This window comes from Enoplosus armatus, chromosome 10, assembly GCF_043641665.1.
Source record: "Enoplosus armatus isolate fEnoArm2 chromosome 10, fEnoArm2.hap1, whole genome shotgun sequence".
Lineage (NCBI taxonomy): Eukaryota > Metazoa > Chordata > Actinopteri > Centrarchiformes > Enoplosidae > Enoplosus > Enoplosus armatus.
The window spans coordinates 11,849,881-11,864,056 of record NC_092189.1 but is presented as its reverse complement, the minus strand read 5'-3'; the positions used below and the strand labels follow the sequence as shown (position 1 = coordinate 11,864,056).

General features: G+C 43.7%; 2 protein-coding genes across 2 annotated transcripts; both read right to left on the bottom strand.

Annotated features, from left to right (window-relative positions):
• Nucleotides 1-1,005: 1,005 nt before the first annotated feature.
• On the bottom strand, nt 1,006-10,765 carry LOC139291761 (uncharacterized). Its single transcript, XM_070913864.1, has 8 exons — nt 8,381-10,765; nt 8,276-8,279; nt 7,433-7,471; nt 5,055-7,378; nt 4,950-4,953; nt 4,107-4,145; nt 1,729-4,052; nt 1,006-1,026 (listed from the first exon to the last, which is right to left on the bottom strand). Exons 1-8 carry the CDS (start codon nt 10,763-10,765, stop codon nt 1,006-1,008), a joined length of 7,140 nt encoding a protein of 2,379 aa, XP_070769965.1.
• Nucleotides 10,766-10,960: 195 nt separating this feature from the next.
• LOC139291760 (protocadherin beta-15-like) lies at nt 10,961-14,176 on the bottom strand. The gene is made up of 2 exons (XM_070913863.1): nt 11,786-14,176; nt 10,961-10,990 (listed from the first exon to the last, which is right to left on the bottom strand). Exons 1-2 carry the CDS (start codon nt 14,174-14,176, stop codon nt 10,961-10,963), a joined length of 2,421 nt encoding a protein of 806 aa, XP_070769964.1.

Here is a 14,176-nt window from a genome sequence, read left to right as displayed (position 1 = left end):
AAATTCAACACAATCCAAGACCAAGTCTCTGCCTCTCTGGACGATCAACTGCTGCACCTTTAGTCACATCATGCGTCGACAGCGGAGGGTGGGTAGCTACACACAATCTATTACAGCTGGTGCATAGCGACATCGTGAGTCTCCTCTCGAAACTGCATACTTCCACTAGCAGCAAGTCGGTACAAACCACACAATTACAAAAACAGCATATATGGAAAGCACATTCTTTTACGGGGGAAATTATATGATGAAATGTCTTGGGACAGGTTCAGAGGATCAAACATAAAAAGTCACTTCTAAAACAACAGCATTGTTTCACCAGGGCAACTCATTTTGAGCACTGCTTTTTAGGTGTGAATAATTAGACTCATATTTTTCTGAACATTTACATTCCCCTCTTAAAATAAAGTATCTACTACGTTTAGCATTTAGTGAATAGATGTTTGTGCTTAAATGTTTCTTGAAATGGTCTGACAGCTATCCACCACAACCGCTTTGGCCACAAATTATAATGTGTTTGTAAAGAGTGAGAAAAATGACAGCCTATGACAAATCCTCTAAAACACTGAAATTGTGACATAAATGAAATAAATGACCACCTAGATTATTTACATAGTGTAAGGAATGATTTATGCCTATGGGAAACTATTCTTAACTTACATTTCATTACAGTGTAGAGAGAAACAACAAGGGAAAATGAACGTGTTAAGGGCGCAAAAAGAGTGAAGTTTGAAATTAATTGCAGGATTCTAATCGATTTGTTCAACACCTTTAACATCTTGCACAGGCTCCTCAGTATTTAAAAAATTCCACAACTTTAGCAAACAGCTGGACTTCACTGCATAATTCAAGGGAAACTGGAAACAAATCCATAATCATTGAAACACCAGCAGATGAATTAGGTGAATAGTAAACAGGTGGCATATTATCTGGGACCATGAAAATGAAGATGACTTTGAAAATGTATGGAGAAACAATCTAGGATCTGTTACACAAGAGGACTCCTCAAATCTGAAGCACATGTCGCTGTAACGGAGAAGACGAAGGAAGATTATGTCTAACAAAAATGACAGACAAAAACTCAGACTCCTAAAAGGGTAAAACATAATGTGACTTACAGGTGTGAGTTATTTCCTTTCACCAAGGAAAGAAAGAGTCGATCTGAACAATCTTACAGACAAAAACAAACATTGAGAACAAAACCTTTTCAAACTTTCCCTCTAAAATAAAATTAGAGCACAAAAGCAAGGACATTAACAATTAAAAAGTTTTGAATCGTTAAAAAGGCTAATTTGATTGGTCAATGATTCCTGTAAACATCGTAGCAACAACTAAACCTTTCATGAGAATTAACGAAATGAGTGAATGAATGCGCCTTTATCTAAAATCCTTAAAGTGTGTCCACGTACCAAACTATCTATACAGATAGCCCCAAAGGCCAAGAAGGACACCAACCGTTCAAAGAGCACAAAATGTATCTAACTAAAGATCTATCACTGATAACATTTGGTAATGGTTCGAGGAACAATTAGGACTCCTGGGGAATGAATTCAGACAAAACAATAACATCCTTGTCAATCCCTTTTTCTGATGTCCAAATGGTATAAAACGTATAATCACTGTGGGAAGTGATTGTACCAATATCACTTTCACACCGCTATTCACAAATCTGAAAAAATCAGAAGCCTTTTTGTAATAAATATTGGATCACATGTTTGACGCTCTTACCTCAGGAGAAGTATCACTATCTCCAAAGGCATCAGCAAAGTCACTTGGACTCTTCCTCAGAGTCTGGTCAGCAGGCAGCGTGTTGTCATTGTAAGACGTCACGAACTTAAAGTCACTGGTTCTAGACCCTGTTGTCAGGTAGGCGTCATAATTGTAAGTGCTGCGTAAAGTTCCTGTGCCGTCAACATCTGCGTAATTAGGAGGCAGATAAGCGCTGGGGATGGCGACTGCTCCATCAAACAACAGTCTGGGCTTTCTCCTGCGACAAAACCTCACACCCAGGATGATGATGATGAAGGTCAGAAAGAACGTGGACACAGACACCAGCGCTATAATCAGATATGAGGTCAGCTTGGAGTTCTTCTCATCGTAAGAAATATCCTTCAGTTCGGGCACCTCAGCCAAGTTATCAGAAATAAGTAAATACATGGAACAGGTGGCAGAGAGAGAGGGCTGTCCGTTATCTTTCACTGCCACAATAAGGTTCTGTTTCATGCTGTCAGACTCAGAAATGTCCCGCTGTGTCCGGATCTCTCCGCTGTGGAGACCGATAGTGAAAAGTCCCGGATCAGTGGATTTCACTATATGATAGGACAGCCAGGCGTTCTGTCCGGAGTCCGAGTCCACCGCTATCACTTTGGACACCAGAGAGCCTCCGTGTGCAGCTTTGGGGACCAGCTCGGTCATGAAGGAGTTGCCCTCCGGGGCGGGGTACAGTATCTGAGGAGAGTTGTCGTTCACGTCCGATATGAACACACTGACGGTCACGTTGCTGCTGAGCGGAGGAGAACCGTTGTCTCTGGCCATCACGTGGACTTTGAAACTCCTGAACTGTTCATAATCAAACGACCTCACAGCGTGGATCACCCCCGTGTCTCCGTTAACAGATAGATAGGAGGACACCGGGGCACCGTTCACCTCACCGGGTAACAGAGAATAAATCACTGTACCGTTTTGTCTCCAGTCGGGGTCTCGAGCAGTAACGGAACATAAAGTGGAGCCAGGTTTGTTATTTTCAGTCACATATGCGCTGTAGGACTGTTCCTCAAACACAGGCGGGTTGTCGTTGATGTCTGCTACAGATAACTCAACAGTTTTAGAGGAGGACAGAGGTGGAGAGCCCTCGTCAGTGGCAGTGATTGTAACGTTGTAATCAGACACTAGTTCACGGTCCAGTTGTCCTGTGGTCACCAGAGAATAATAGTTTTTAATAGAAGGAACCAACTTAAAGGGGACGTTTTGCTGAATGGAGCAGCGGACCTGTCTGTTGCGTTCAGAGTCTCTGTCCTGCACGTTAATGATGCCCACCTCTGTACCAGGTGACACGTTCTCAGGTATGGGGTTAGTCAGTGATTTCAGATATATCACCGGTGCGTTATCATTTATATCAGTAATGTCAATAAGTAGGGTTGCATATGAAACTAATCCCAGACCATCTTTAGCGCTTATCTGCATTTCATAGGATGATACTTTCTCATAATCAATAGCTCCAGCTACTCTCACCTCACCCGTTTTAGGGTGTAAAGAAAACACGTTGCTATTTTCATCTGAAACGTGATCAAATCCATAGGTAATTTCGCTATTTAAACCTTCGTCTCCGTCAGTTGCACTCACTGTGATCACCAATGTATCCAGAGGAGAGTTTTCAGGCAGACTAGCTTGATAGACAGTCTGGCTAAACACTGGTACATTATCATTAGCATCCAGGACACTGACGTGTATGACTACAGTGCCTGATCTCTGAGGAGAGCCGCCATCGAAAGCGGTAAGCAATAACATGATCTCCTTTTTGTCCTCTCTGTCTAACTCTTTGTCTAAGATTAATTCACCATATTTCCGTCCACCTGCTTTCGTGTTTACATTTAATTTGAAATGATCATTCTGCTGAAGTGAGTAGCCCTGGACAGCGTTTTCTCCAATGTCTCCATCGTGCGCTTCTCCAAGAAGAAACCGTTCACCCTTATCTGCCGATTCCTGAATTTCAATTTTCAGTGACTCCTCTTTAAACTGCGGTGAATTGTCGTTAATATCTTGAACTCGGATACTAATACGGTGCAGTTCCAAAGGATTTTCCAGCACGAGTTCCTGTTTTACAACACATGAGGCCTTTTTCGCACAAAGCCCTTCTCTGTCAATCCTTTCTTGTACGGTCAAGTCTCCTGTGTTGAGATTCACGCCGCAGTACTTAACACTGTTATCCTCAGTATCGATACGGGCCTTGCGAGCGGACAGTCTGTCCAAATCAAGTCCCAGATCCTTAGCGATATTTCCAATTACAGATCCACGTTTCATCTCCTCCGGGATAGAGTAGCTCACGTCTCCATTAACGGGGAGGAGGGCAAGGGAAATAATAGCAAGTCCGTAGTAGTGAAGAGCCAATCTGTTGTGTCCCATTATTACGATGAAACAAAACGCAACTACTATTTAAGTTTTCAAAAAAAATATCAACGATTCATTCGTGATTTCTATGGATATTCAAACCCTCGTGTAATTGCAGTCATAATACCAAGCGGTTTAAGTCGAGTGCTGCAAAATGCTCGATTCTGGCTTTACATCTGTCGACGTAAAAGGGTGGAGAGTGAACGTGCAATCTCGTTTATTAGTGCACACTGACACCTTGAGTATTTTGTGAGATATAACACTGGGATGTAGGATTTTCTTTGAACGGGTTTAAGAGAGAAATCTTCAAAGAGAACTACATATATACTAAAACGAAACTAATGCGAGAAAGTTTAGGATTGCCTTATTAAAACTATAAACCAACATATAAATAGCTCACCTTATATAAGGGTAAAAAAGAAAGAAATTAATCAATCACAAGAAAATAAATGTGTTCTACATGATACAGCACCGTCAATATATGTTTTGAGTGACAAACAAATATGGAAAACTGAGGAAATTTTGTTGTTAACAATGCAGCCGCAGATAAAACTGAGTTCAGCACCATGGACAGAGAAGCGATGATTGAAAATCAAAAGGGTTTTCACTGAAAGATAGCAACTTTGCAGCAAGAGAGACAGTAGGATTACAAGAAAAAACAACGACAATAGTGTCAAATATTTTTTGATTATTCGACCAAAGAATTTACAGCTCGGGCATAAAGAAAATGTGTGTGTGTTCGTGTATGTGTGGTTATGGTGGGAAGAAAAGGTGGTTAAGGCCAAGACCCTACAAGTATATGTCTATATGTCTCTGTCTAATTAGAAGGGAAAAAAACTCACGAGGCTAAGAAAAACGTCAATGATCAAAACAAACGTGAGGAATGTCTTATTAAGAAGGACTTATGTCCCCCGACATTTGACAAATGATATGAGACGTTTGCCTACCTCAGGAGAAGCATCACAATCTCCAAACACCTCAGCAAAGTCACTTGGACTCTTCCTCAGAGTCTGGTCAGCAGGCAGCGTGTTGTCATTGTAAGACGTCACGAACTTAAAGTCACTGGTTCTAGACCCTGTTGTCAGGTAGGCGTCATAATTGTAAGTGCTGCGTAAAGTTCCTGTGCCGTCAACATCTGCGTAATTAGGAGGGAGATAAGCGCTGGGGATGGCGACTGCTCCATCAAACAACAGTCTGGGCTTTCTCCTGCGACAAAACCTCACACCCAGGATGATGATGATGAAGGTCAGAAAGAACGTGGACACAGAAACCAGTGCGATGATCAGATAAGAGGTCAGCTTGGAGTTCTTCTCATCGTAAGAAATATCCTTCAGTTCGGGCACCTCAGCCAAGTTATCGGAAATAAGTAAATACATGGAACAGGTGGCGGAGAGAGAGGGCTGTCCGTTATCTTTCACTGCCACAATAAGGTTCTGTTTCATGCTGTCAGACTCAGAAATGTCCCGCTGTGTCCGGATCTCTCCGCTGTGGAGACCGATAGTGAAAAGTCCCGGATCAGTGGATTTCACTATATGATAGGACAGCCAGGCGTTCTGTCCGGAGTCCGAGTCCACCGCTATCACTTTGGACACCAGAGAGCCTCCGTGTGCAGCTTTGGGGACCAGCTCGGTCATGAAGGAGTTGCCCTCCGGGGCGGGGTACAGTATCTGAGGAGAGTTGTCGTTCACGTCCGATATGAACACACTGACGGTCACGTTGCTGCTGAGCGGAGGAGAACCGTTGTCTCTGGCCATCACGTGGACTTTAAAACTCCTGAACTGTTCATAATCAAACGACCTCACAGCGTGGATCACCCCCGTGTCTCCGTTAACAGATAGATAGGAGGACACCGGGGCACCGTTCACCTCACCGGGTAACAGAGAATAAATCACTGTACCGTTTTGTCTCCAGTCGGGGTCTCGAGCAGTAACGGAACATAACGTGGAGCCAGGTTTGTTATTTTCAGTCACATATGCGCTGTAGGACTGTTCCTCAAACACAGGCGGGTTGTCGTTGATGTCTGCTACAGATAACTCAACAGTTTTAGAGGAGGACAGAGGTGGAGAGCCCTCGTCAGTGGCAGTGATTGTAACGTTGTAATCAGACACTAGTTCACGGTCCAGTTGTCCTGTGGTCACCAGAGAATAATAGTTTTTAATAGAAGGAACCAACTTAAAGGGGACGTTTTGCTGAATGGAGCAGCGGACCTGTCTGTTAGTCTCAGAGTCTCTGTCCTGCACGTTAATGATGCCCACCTCTGTACCAGGTGCCACGTTCTCAGGTATGGGGCTGGTGAGTGACTTCAGATATATCACCGGTGCGTTATCATTTATATCAGTAATGTCAATAAGTAGGGTTGCATATGAAACTAATCCCAGACCATCTTTAGCGCTTATCTGCATTTCATAGGATGATACTTTCTCATAATCAATAGCTCCAGCTACTCTCACCTCACCCGTTTTAGGGTGTAAAGAAAACACGTTGCTATTTTCATCTGAAACGTGATCAAATCCATAGGTAATTTCGCTATTTAAACCTTCGTCTCCGTCAGTTGCACTCACTGTGATCACCAATGTATCCAGAGGAGAGTTTTCAGGCAGACTAGCTTGATAGACAGTCTGGCTAAACACTGGTACATTATCATTAGCATCCAGGACACTGACGTGTATGACTACAGTGCCTGATCTCTGAGGAGAGCCGCCATCGAAAGCGGTAAGTAATAACATGATCTCCTTTTTGTCCTCTCTGTCTAACTCTTTGTCTAAGATTAATTCGCAGTACTTTCGTCCACCTGCTTTCGTGTTTACATTTAATTTGAAGTGATCATTCTGCTGAAGTGAGTAGCCCTGAACAGCGTTTTCTCCAATGTCTCCATCGTGCGCTTCTCCAAGCAGAAAACGTGCACCCTTTACAGCCGATTCCCTAATTTCAATTTTCAGTGACTCCTCTTTAAACTGCGGTGAATTGTCGTTAATATCTTGAACTCGGATACTAATACGGTGCAGTTCCAAAGGATTTTCCAGCACGAGTTCCTGTTTTACAACACATGAGGCCTTTTTCGCACAAAGCCCTTCTCTGTCAATCCTTTCTTGTACGGTCAAGTCTCCTGTGTTGAGATTCACGCCGCAGTATTTAACACTGTTATCCTCAGTATCAATACGGGCCTTGCGAGCGGACAGTCTGTCCAAATCAAGTCCCAGATCCTTAGCGATATTTCCAATTACAGATCCACGTTTCATCTCCTCCGGGATAGAGTAGCTCACGTCTCCATTAACGGGGAGGAGGGCAAGGGAAATAATAGCAAGTCCGTAGTAGTGAAGAGCCAATCTGTTGTGTCCCATTATTACGATGAAACAAAACGCAACTACTATTTAAGTTTTCAAAAAAAATATCAACGATTCATTCGTGATTTCTATGGATATTCAAACCCTCGTGTAATTGCAGTCATAATACCAAGCGGTTTAAGTCGAGTGCTGCAAAATGCTCGATTCTGGCTTTACATCTGTCGACGTAAAAGGGTGGAGAGTGAACGTGCAATCTTGTTTATTAGTGCACACTGACACCTTGAGTATTTTGTGAGATATAACACTGGGATGTAGGATTTTCTTTGAACGGGGTTAAGAGAGAAATCTTCAAAGAGAACTACATATATACTAAAACGAAACTAATGCGAGAAAGTTTAGGATTGCCTTATTAAAACTATAAACCAACATATAAATAGCTCACCTTATATAAGAGTAAAAAAGAAAGAAATTAATCAATCACAAGTAAATAAATGTGTTTTACATGATACAGCAAAGTCAATATATGTTTTGAGTGACAAACAAATATGGAAAACTGAGGAAATTTTGTTGTGAAAAATGCAGCCGCAGAAAAAACTGAGTTCAGCACCATGGACAGAGAAGCGATGATTGAAAATCAAAAGGGTTTTCACTGAAAGATAGCAACTTTGCAGCAAGAGAGACAGTAGGATTACAAGAAAAAACAACGACAATAGTGTCAAATATTTTTTGATTACTCGACCAAAGAATTTACAGCTCGGGCATAAAGAAAATGTGTGTGTGTTCGTGTATGTGTGGTTATGGTGGGAAGAAAAGGTGGTTAAGGCCAAGACCCTACAAGTATATGTCTATATGTCTCTGTCTAATTAGAAGGGAAAAAAACTCACGAGGCTAAGAAAAACGTCAATGATCAAAACAAACGTGAGGAATGTCTTATTAAGAAGGACTTATGTCCCCCGACATTTGACAAATGATATGAGACGTTTGCCTACCTCAGGAGAAGCATCACAATCTCCAAACACCTCAGCGAAGTCACTTGGACTCTTCCTCAGAGTCTGGTCAGCAGGCAGCGTGTTGTCATTGTAAGACGTCACGAACTTAAAGTCACTGGTTCTAGACCCTGTTGTCAGGTAGGCGTCATAATTGTAAGTGCTGCGTAAAGTTCCTGTGCCGTCAACATCTGCGTAATTAGGAGGCAGATAAGCGCTGGGGATGGCGACTGCTCCATCAAACAACAGTCTGGGCTTTCTCCTGCGACAAAACCTCACACCCAGGATGATGATGATGAAGGTCAGAAAGAACGTGGACACAGCAACCAGTGCGATGATCAGATAAGAAGTCAGCTTGGAGTTCTTCTCGTCATAAGAAATATCCTTCAGTTCGGGCACCTCAGCCAAGTTATCAGAAATAAGTAAATACATGGAACAGGTGGCAGAGAGAGAGGGCTGTCCGTTATCTTTCACTGCCACAATAAGGTTCTGTTTCATGCTGTCAGACTCAGAAATGTCCCGCTGTGTCCGGATCTCTCCGCTGTGGAGACCGATAGTGAAAAGTCCCGGATCAGTGGACTTCACTATATGATAGGACAGCCAGGCGTTCTGTCCGGAGTCCGAGTCCACCGCTATCACTTTGGACACCAGAGAGCCTCCGTGTGCAGCTTTGGGGACCAGCTCGGTCATGAAGGAGTTGCCCTCCGGGGCGGGGTACAGTATCTGAGGAGAGTTGTCGTTCACGTCCGATATGAACACACTGACGGTCACGTTGCTGCTGAGCGGAGGAGAACCGTTGTCTCTGGCCATCACGTGGACTTTAAAACTCCTGAACTGTTCATAATCAAACGACCTCACAGCGTGGATCACCCCCGTGTCTCCGTTGACAGATAGATAGGAGGACACCGGGGCACCGTTCACCTCACCGGGTAACAGAGAATAAATCACTGTACCGTTTTGTCTCCAGTCGGGGTCTCGAGCAGTAACGGAACATAACGTGGAGCCAGGTTTGTTATTTTCAGTCACATATGCGCTGTAGGACTGTTCCTCAAACACAGGCGGGTTGTCGTTGATGTCTGCTACAGATAACTCAACAGTTTTAGAGGAGGACAGAGGTGGAGAGCCCTCGTCAGTGGCAGTGATTGTAACGTTGTAATCAGACACTAGTTCACGGTCCAGTTGTCCTGTGGTCACCAGAGAATAATAGTTTTTAATAGAAGGAACCAACTTAAAGGGGACGTTTTGCTGAATGGAGCAGCGGACCTGTCTGTTAGTCTCAGAGTCTCTGTCCTGCACGTTAATGATGCCCACCTCTGTACCAGGTGACACGTTCTCAGGTATGGGGTTACTCAGTGATTTCAGATATATCACTGGTGCGTTATCATTTACATCAGTTAGGTCTATGTAAACCTTAGCGTAAGAACTTAATCCCAGTCCATCTTTTGCCATAACTCGCAGTTCAAATGAATTTTTCTTCTCAAAGTCCATGGTACCAATTACTCTTATTTCTCCAGTTTTAGCATCAATAGAAAACAGTTTTTCATCTGTCTCCGAAACATGACCAAAGTCATATGTTACCTCGCCATTCACCCCATCATCTGCATCAGTAGCACTTACCGTAACCACTACAGTGTCAAGAGGAGAGTTTTCAGGCAGACTGGCTTTATAAACGGTCTGGCTAAATACTGGGGCGTTATCATTAGCATCCAGTACAGTGACGTGTATCATTACAGTACCTGATCTTTGTGGAGAACCACCATCAACAGCTGTTAGAGGCAAATCAATCTCTCGTTGTGTCTCTCTATCAAGTTTATTCTCCAGAACAAGTTCAACTTTGTTAGCATCAATCATTAGAATAAAATGTTCATTCTTTTGAAGGCTGTACCTCTGAACAGAATTTTGACCTATATCCGCGTCATGTGCTTCCTCTATTAAGAAACGAGTACCCTTTTCTGCGGATTCGCTTATTTCCATTCTAATTAAATCCCTTTTGAATTGCGGAGAGTTGTCATTAATATCTTGGACGTGTAGATTTATACGATGTAATTCCAACGGATTCTCCAGTACAAGTTCCAGGATTAAAATGCAGGATGGTTTTGCTCCACAAAGGCTCTCTCTGTCAAGCCGCTCTGCAACACTTAGATCCCCGGTTTTCAAACTGATGACACAAAAACGGTCGTTGTTCCCTTCGGAATCAATTCGGGCCTTGCGAGTTGACAGGGTAGGTATATCCAGATCAAGATCTTTGGCTATATTTCCAATGACAGTTCCTGCTTTCATCTCCTCTGGGATAGAATAGCTCACCTCAGCACATACTGCTTGCAGCGCAAAGAGACAGACGACGAAGTGGGTAACCAGGCCAGGTTTTGAAAATCCTTTGTGTTCCATTATTCGAAATGGCAAACATCCGCAGCAAAGACAAAATATTCAAAATGTGTTTAGTTCCACTTGCGAATACGTGTAAGGTGGACTAAATCTGACAAATTCAAAGACAGAAATCTGCAACGCGATCCCCCGGCTCGTTTCACAGCCGCAACATAACTGGAGACACAAAGCTCAGGGACAATGGGTGGAGACGTTATGTTACACGGCAATGCCATATTTCCAGGAGAACTGGTAGACAGCGACACAGTGTGTTCATTTGAGATAGAGCATGTGATAAAATAATAGGCATATAGCCAGAAGATATCGCCATGTTTTTTGCTGGCATTAAATAGTGTCGAGACCAATTTTATGCAGTTTCTAAACGAATGGCAAGACGTAACAGTAAAAGTTGCAAGCATGTTGCATTGATTGACACGCATACAGACAACAACAGGACGCACGTTTCAATATCAACATGCAAACTGGTAATATTGTTCTTCTGCGTTTTAACAACGGTTTAATGACATGTGCGTCTTAAAATAATAACTGATATCGGCGTACATGCCTTTAAACTGTGTTGCGTGTGGCAACCTTCCATGTTTTAGCACCATGGACAGAGCCTAAAGCAGAAGGGCACTCAGCGTCTGCTTTTAAAAACACTTTCAGAAAAAAACATAACGTTTGGTTTCTAAAAGAAGTTGTTGCTTCGTCATGAGCCACGGAACGGGACGGCCAGTTAAATCAATAACATTTCCAAATAAAGACAGGCAAAAATAACAGACCAATCACCCGACTGCTCCGGTGGCAGAACTCACCTCCTGAGAAAAAACAGACTGGTGTTGGTCGAAGTTTACACTCAGTTTGAATAAACTAGGGATACTGTAGTCTACTATTAGTTCCAGAAACGTTCAAATACATCAAATACGTGTCCAAATGTGATATAACGGCACAAACACTCGCACATTGTTTTTGCTTTGCAGTCACGGGTTGAGTGTAGCCTTTTAAATCCAAAGGGAGTCAAATAATGAACTCAGGAATTCTTACCTGGGGAGAATCGTCAGAGTCGCCAAAAGCCTCAAGAAAGTCTGCTGGACATTTTGTTATTGTCTGGTCAGCAGGCAGCGTGTTGTCATTGTAAGAACTGACAAACTTAAAGTCACTGGTTCTAGACCCTGTTGTCAGGTAGGCGTCATAATTGTAAGTGCTGCGTAAAGTTCCTGTGCCGTCAACATCTGCGTAATTAGGAGGCAGATAAGCGCTGGGGATGGCGACTGCTCCATCAAACAACAGTCTGGGCTTTCTCCTGCGACAAAACCTCACACCCAGGATGATGATGATGAAGGTCAGAAAGAACGTGGACACAGCAACCAGTGCGATGATCAGATAAGAGGTCAGCTTGGAGTTCTTCTCGTCATAAGAAATATCCTTCAGTTCTGGCACCTCAGCCAAGTTATCAGAAATAAGTAAATACATGGAACAGGTGGCAGAGAGAGAGGGCTGTCCGTTATCTTTCACTGCCACAATAAGGTTCTGTTTCATGCTGTCAGACTCAGAAATGTCCCGCTGTGTCCGGATCTCTCCGCTGTGGAGACCGATAGTGAAAAGTCCCGGATCAGTGGATTTCACTATATGATAGGACAGCCAGGCGTTCTGTCCGGAGTCCGAGTCCACCGCTATCACTTTGGACACCAGAGAGCCTCCGTGTGCAGCTTTGGGGACCAGCTCGGTCATGAAGGAGTTGCCCTCCGGGGCGGGGTACAGTATCTGAGGAGAGTTGTCGTTCACGTCCGATATGAACACACTGACGGTCACGTTGCTGCTGAGCGGAGGAGAACCGTTGTCTCTGGCCATCACGTGGACTTTGAAACTCCTGAACTGTTCATAATCAAACGACCTCACAGCGTGGATCACCCCCGTGTCTCCGTTAACAGATAGATAGGAGGACACCGGGGCACCGTTCACCTCACCGGGTAACAGAGAATAAATCACTGTACCGTTTTGTCTCCAGTCGGGGTCTCGAGCAGTAACGGAACATAACGTGGAGCCAGGTTTGTTATTTTCAGTCACATATGCGCTGTAGGACTGTTCCTCAAACACAGGCGGGTTGTCGTTGATGTCTGCTACAGATAACTCAACAGTTTTAGAGGAGGACAGAGGTGGAGAGCCCTCGTCAGTGGCAGTGATTGTAACGTTGTAATCAGACACTAGTTCACGGTCCAGATGTCCTGTGGTCACCAGAGAATAATAGTTTTTAATAGAAGGAACCAACTTAAAGGGGACGTTTTGCTGAATGGAGCAGCGGACCTGTCCGTTAGTCTCAGAGTCTCTGTCCTGCACGTTAATGATGCCCACCTCTGTACCAGGTGACACGTTCTCAGGTATGGGGTTCATCAAGGATTTCATATAAATAACTGGAGCGTTGTCGTTTACATCAGTAATATCAATCATTACTTTGGAATCCGATGAAAGTCCATAACCATCTTTGGCATCGATGCGCATTTCATATTTGGAATTACTCTCGAAATCAAGTGGTCCTTTTACTTTTATCTCTCCAGTTTTACTGTTCAGCGAGAAAACCTTTTTAGCCCTTTCTGAAATGCGGCTGAATTCATATGTCACCTCCCCATTGACTCCCTCGTCTGCATCAGTGGCACTTACTGTGACGACTGCAGTATCAAGCGCAGAGTTTTCAGGTAGACTGGCTTTGTAAAATGCTTGGTCAAACACTGGGGCGTTATCGTTAGCATCCAGTACAGTCACGTGTATATTGGCAGTTCCTGATCTTTGTGGATTGCCACCATCAACAGCAATAAGCACGAAATTTAATTCGTGTTCTTTTTCACGGTCTAGCTCTTTGTCTAACACCAACTCGACGCTCATAGATCCGTCAGCATCGTCTCGAACAGATAAAACAAAGTGCTCATTCTTTTGTAAACTGTATTGTTTAACCGTATTCTGGCCGATGTCAGCGTCATGTGCTTCATTAACACGATATCGAGCTCCTTTGATGGCCGATTCACTTATTTCCAGTTTAATTGTATCCTTCGGAAAAACGGGCGAATTGTCGTTTACATCCTGGATGAGCAGTGAAACGCGGTGCAGCTCCAAAGGGCTCTCTAGGACTAACTCGAATTTAAGCATACACGACACCTTCTCCCCACACAGCTCCTCTCTGTCAAACCTTTCCCTGATGACAAAATGTCCCGTTTTTAGATCAATATCGCAGTAGTGCTGATAGCTTTCCTCGGTATCAATACGGGCTTTACGAGTGACCAATTTCCCTACTTCCAGCCCGAGGTCCTTGGCAATATTTCCAACAATGGATCCGGGTCTCATCTCCTCCGGAACAGAATAGCTGAGGTCTGCAGTGGCGATGTGGACGAAGACAACAAAGCCGAGGATAAAATTCACCAACGACTGTCCTTTGAGGTCCAT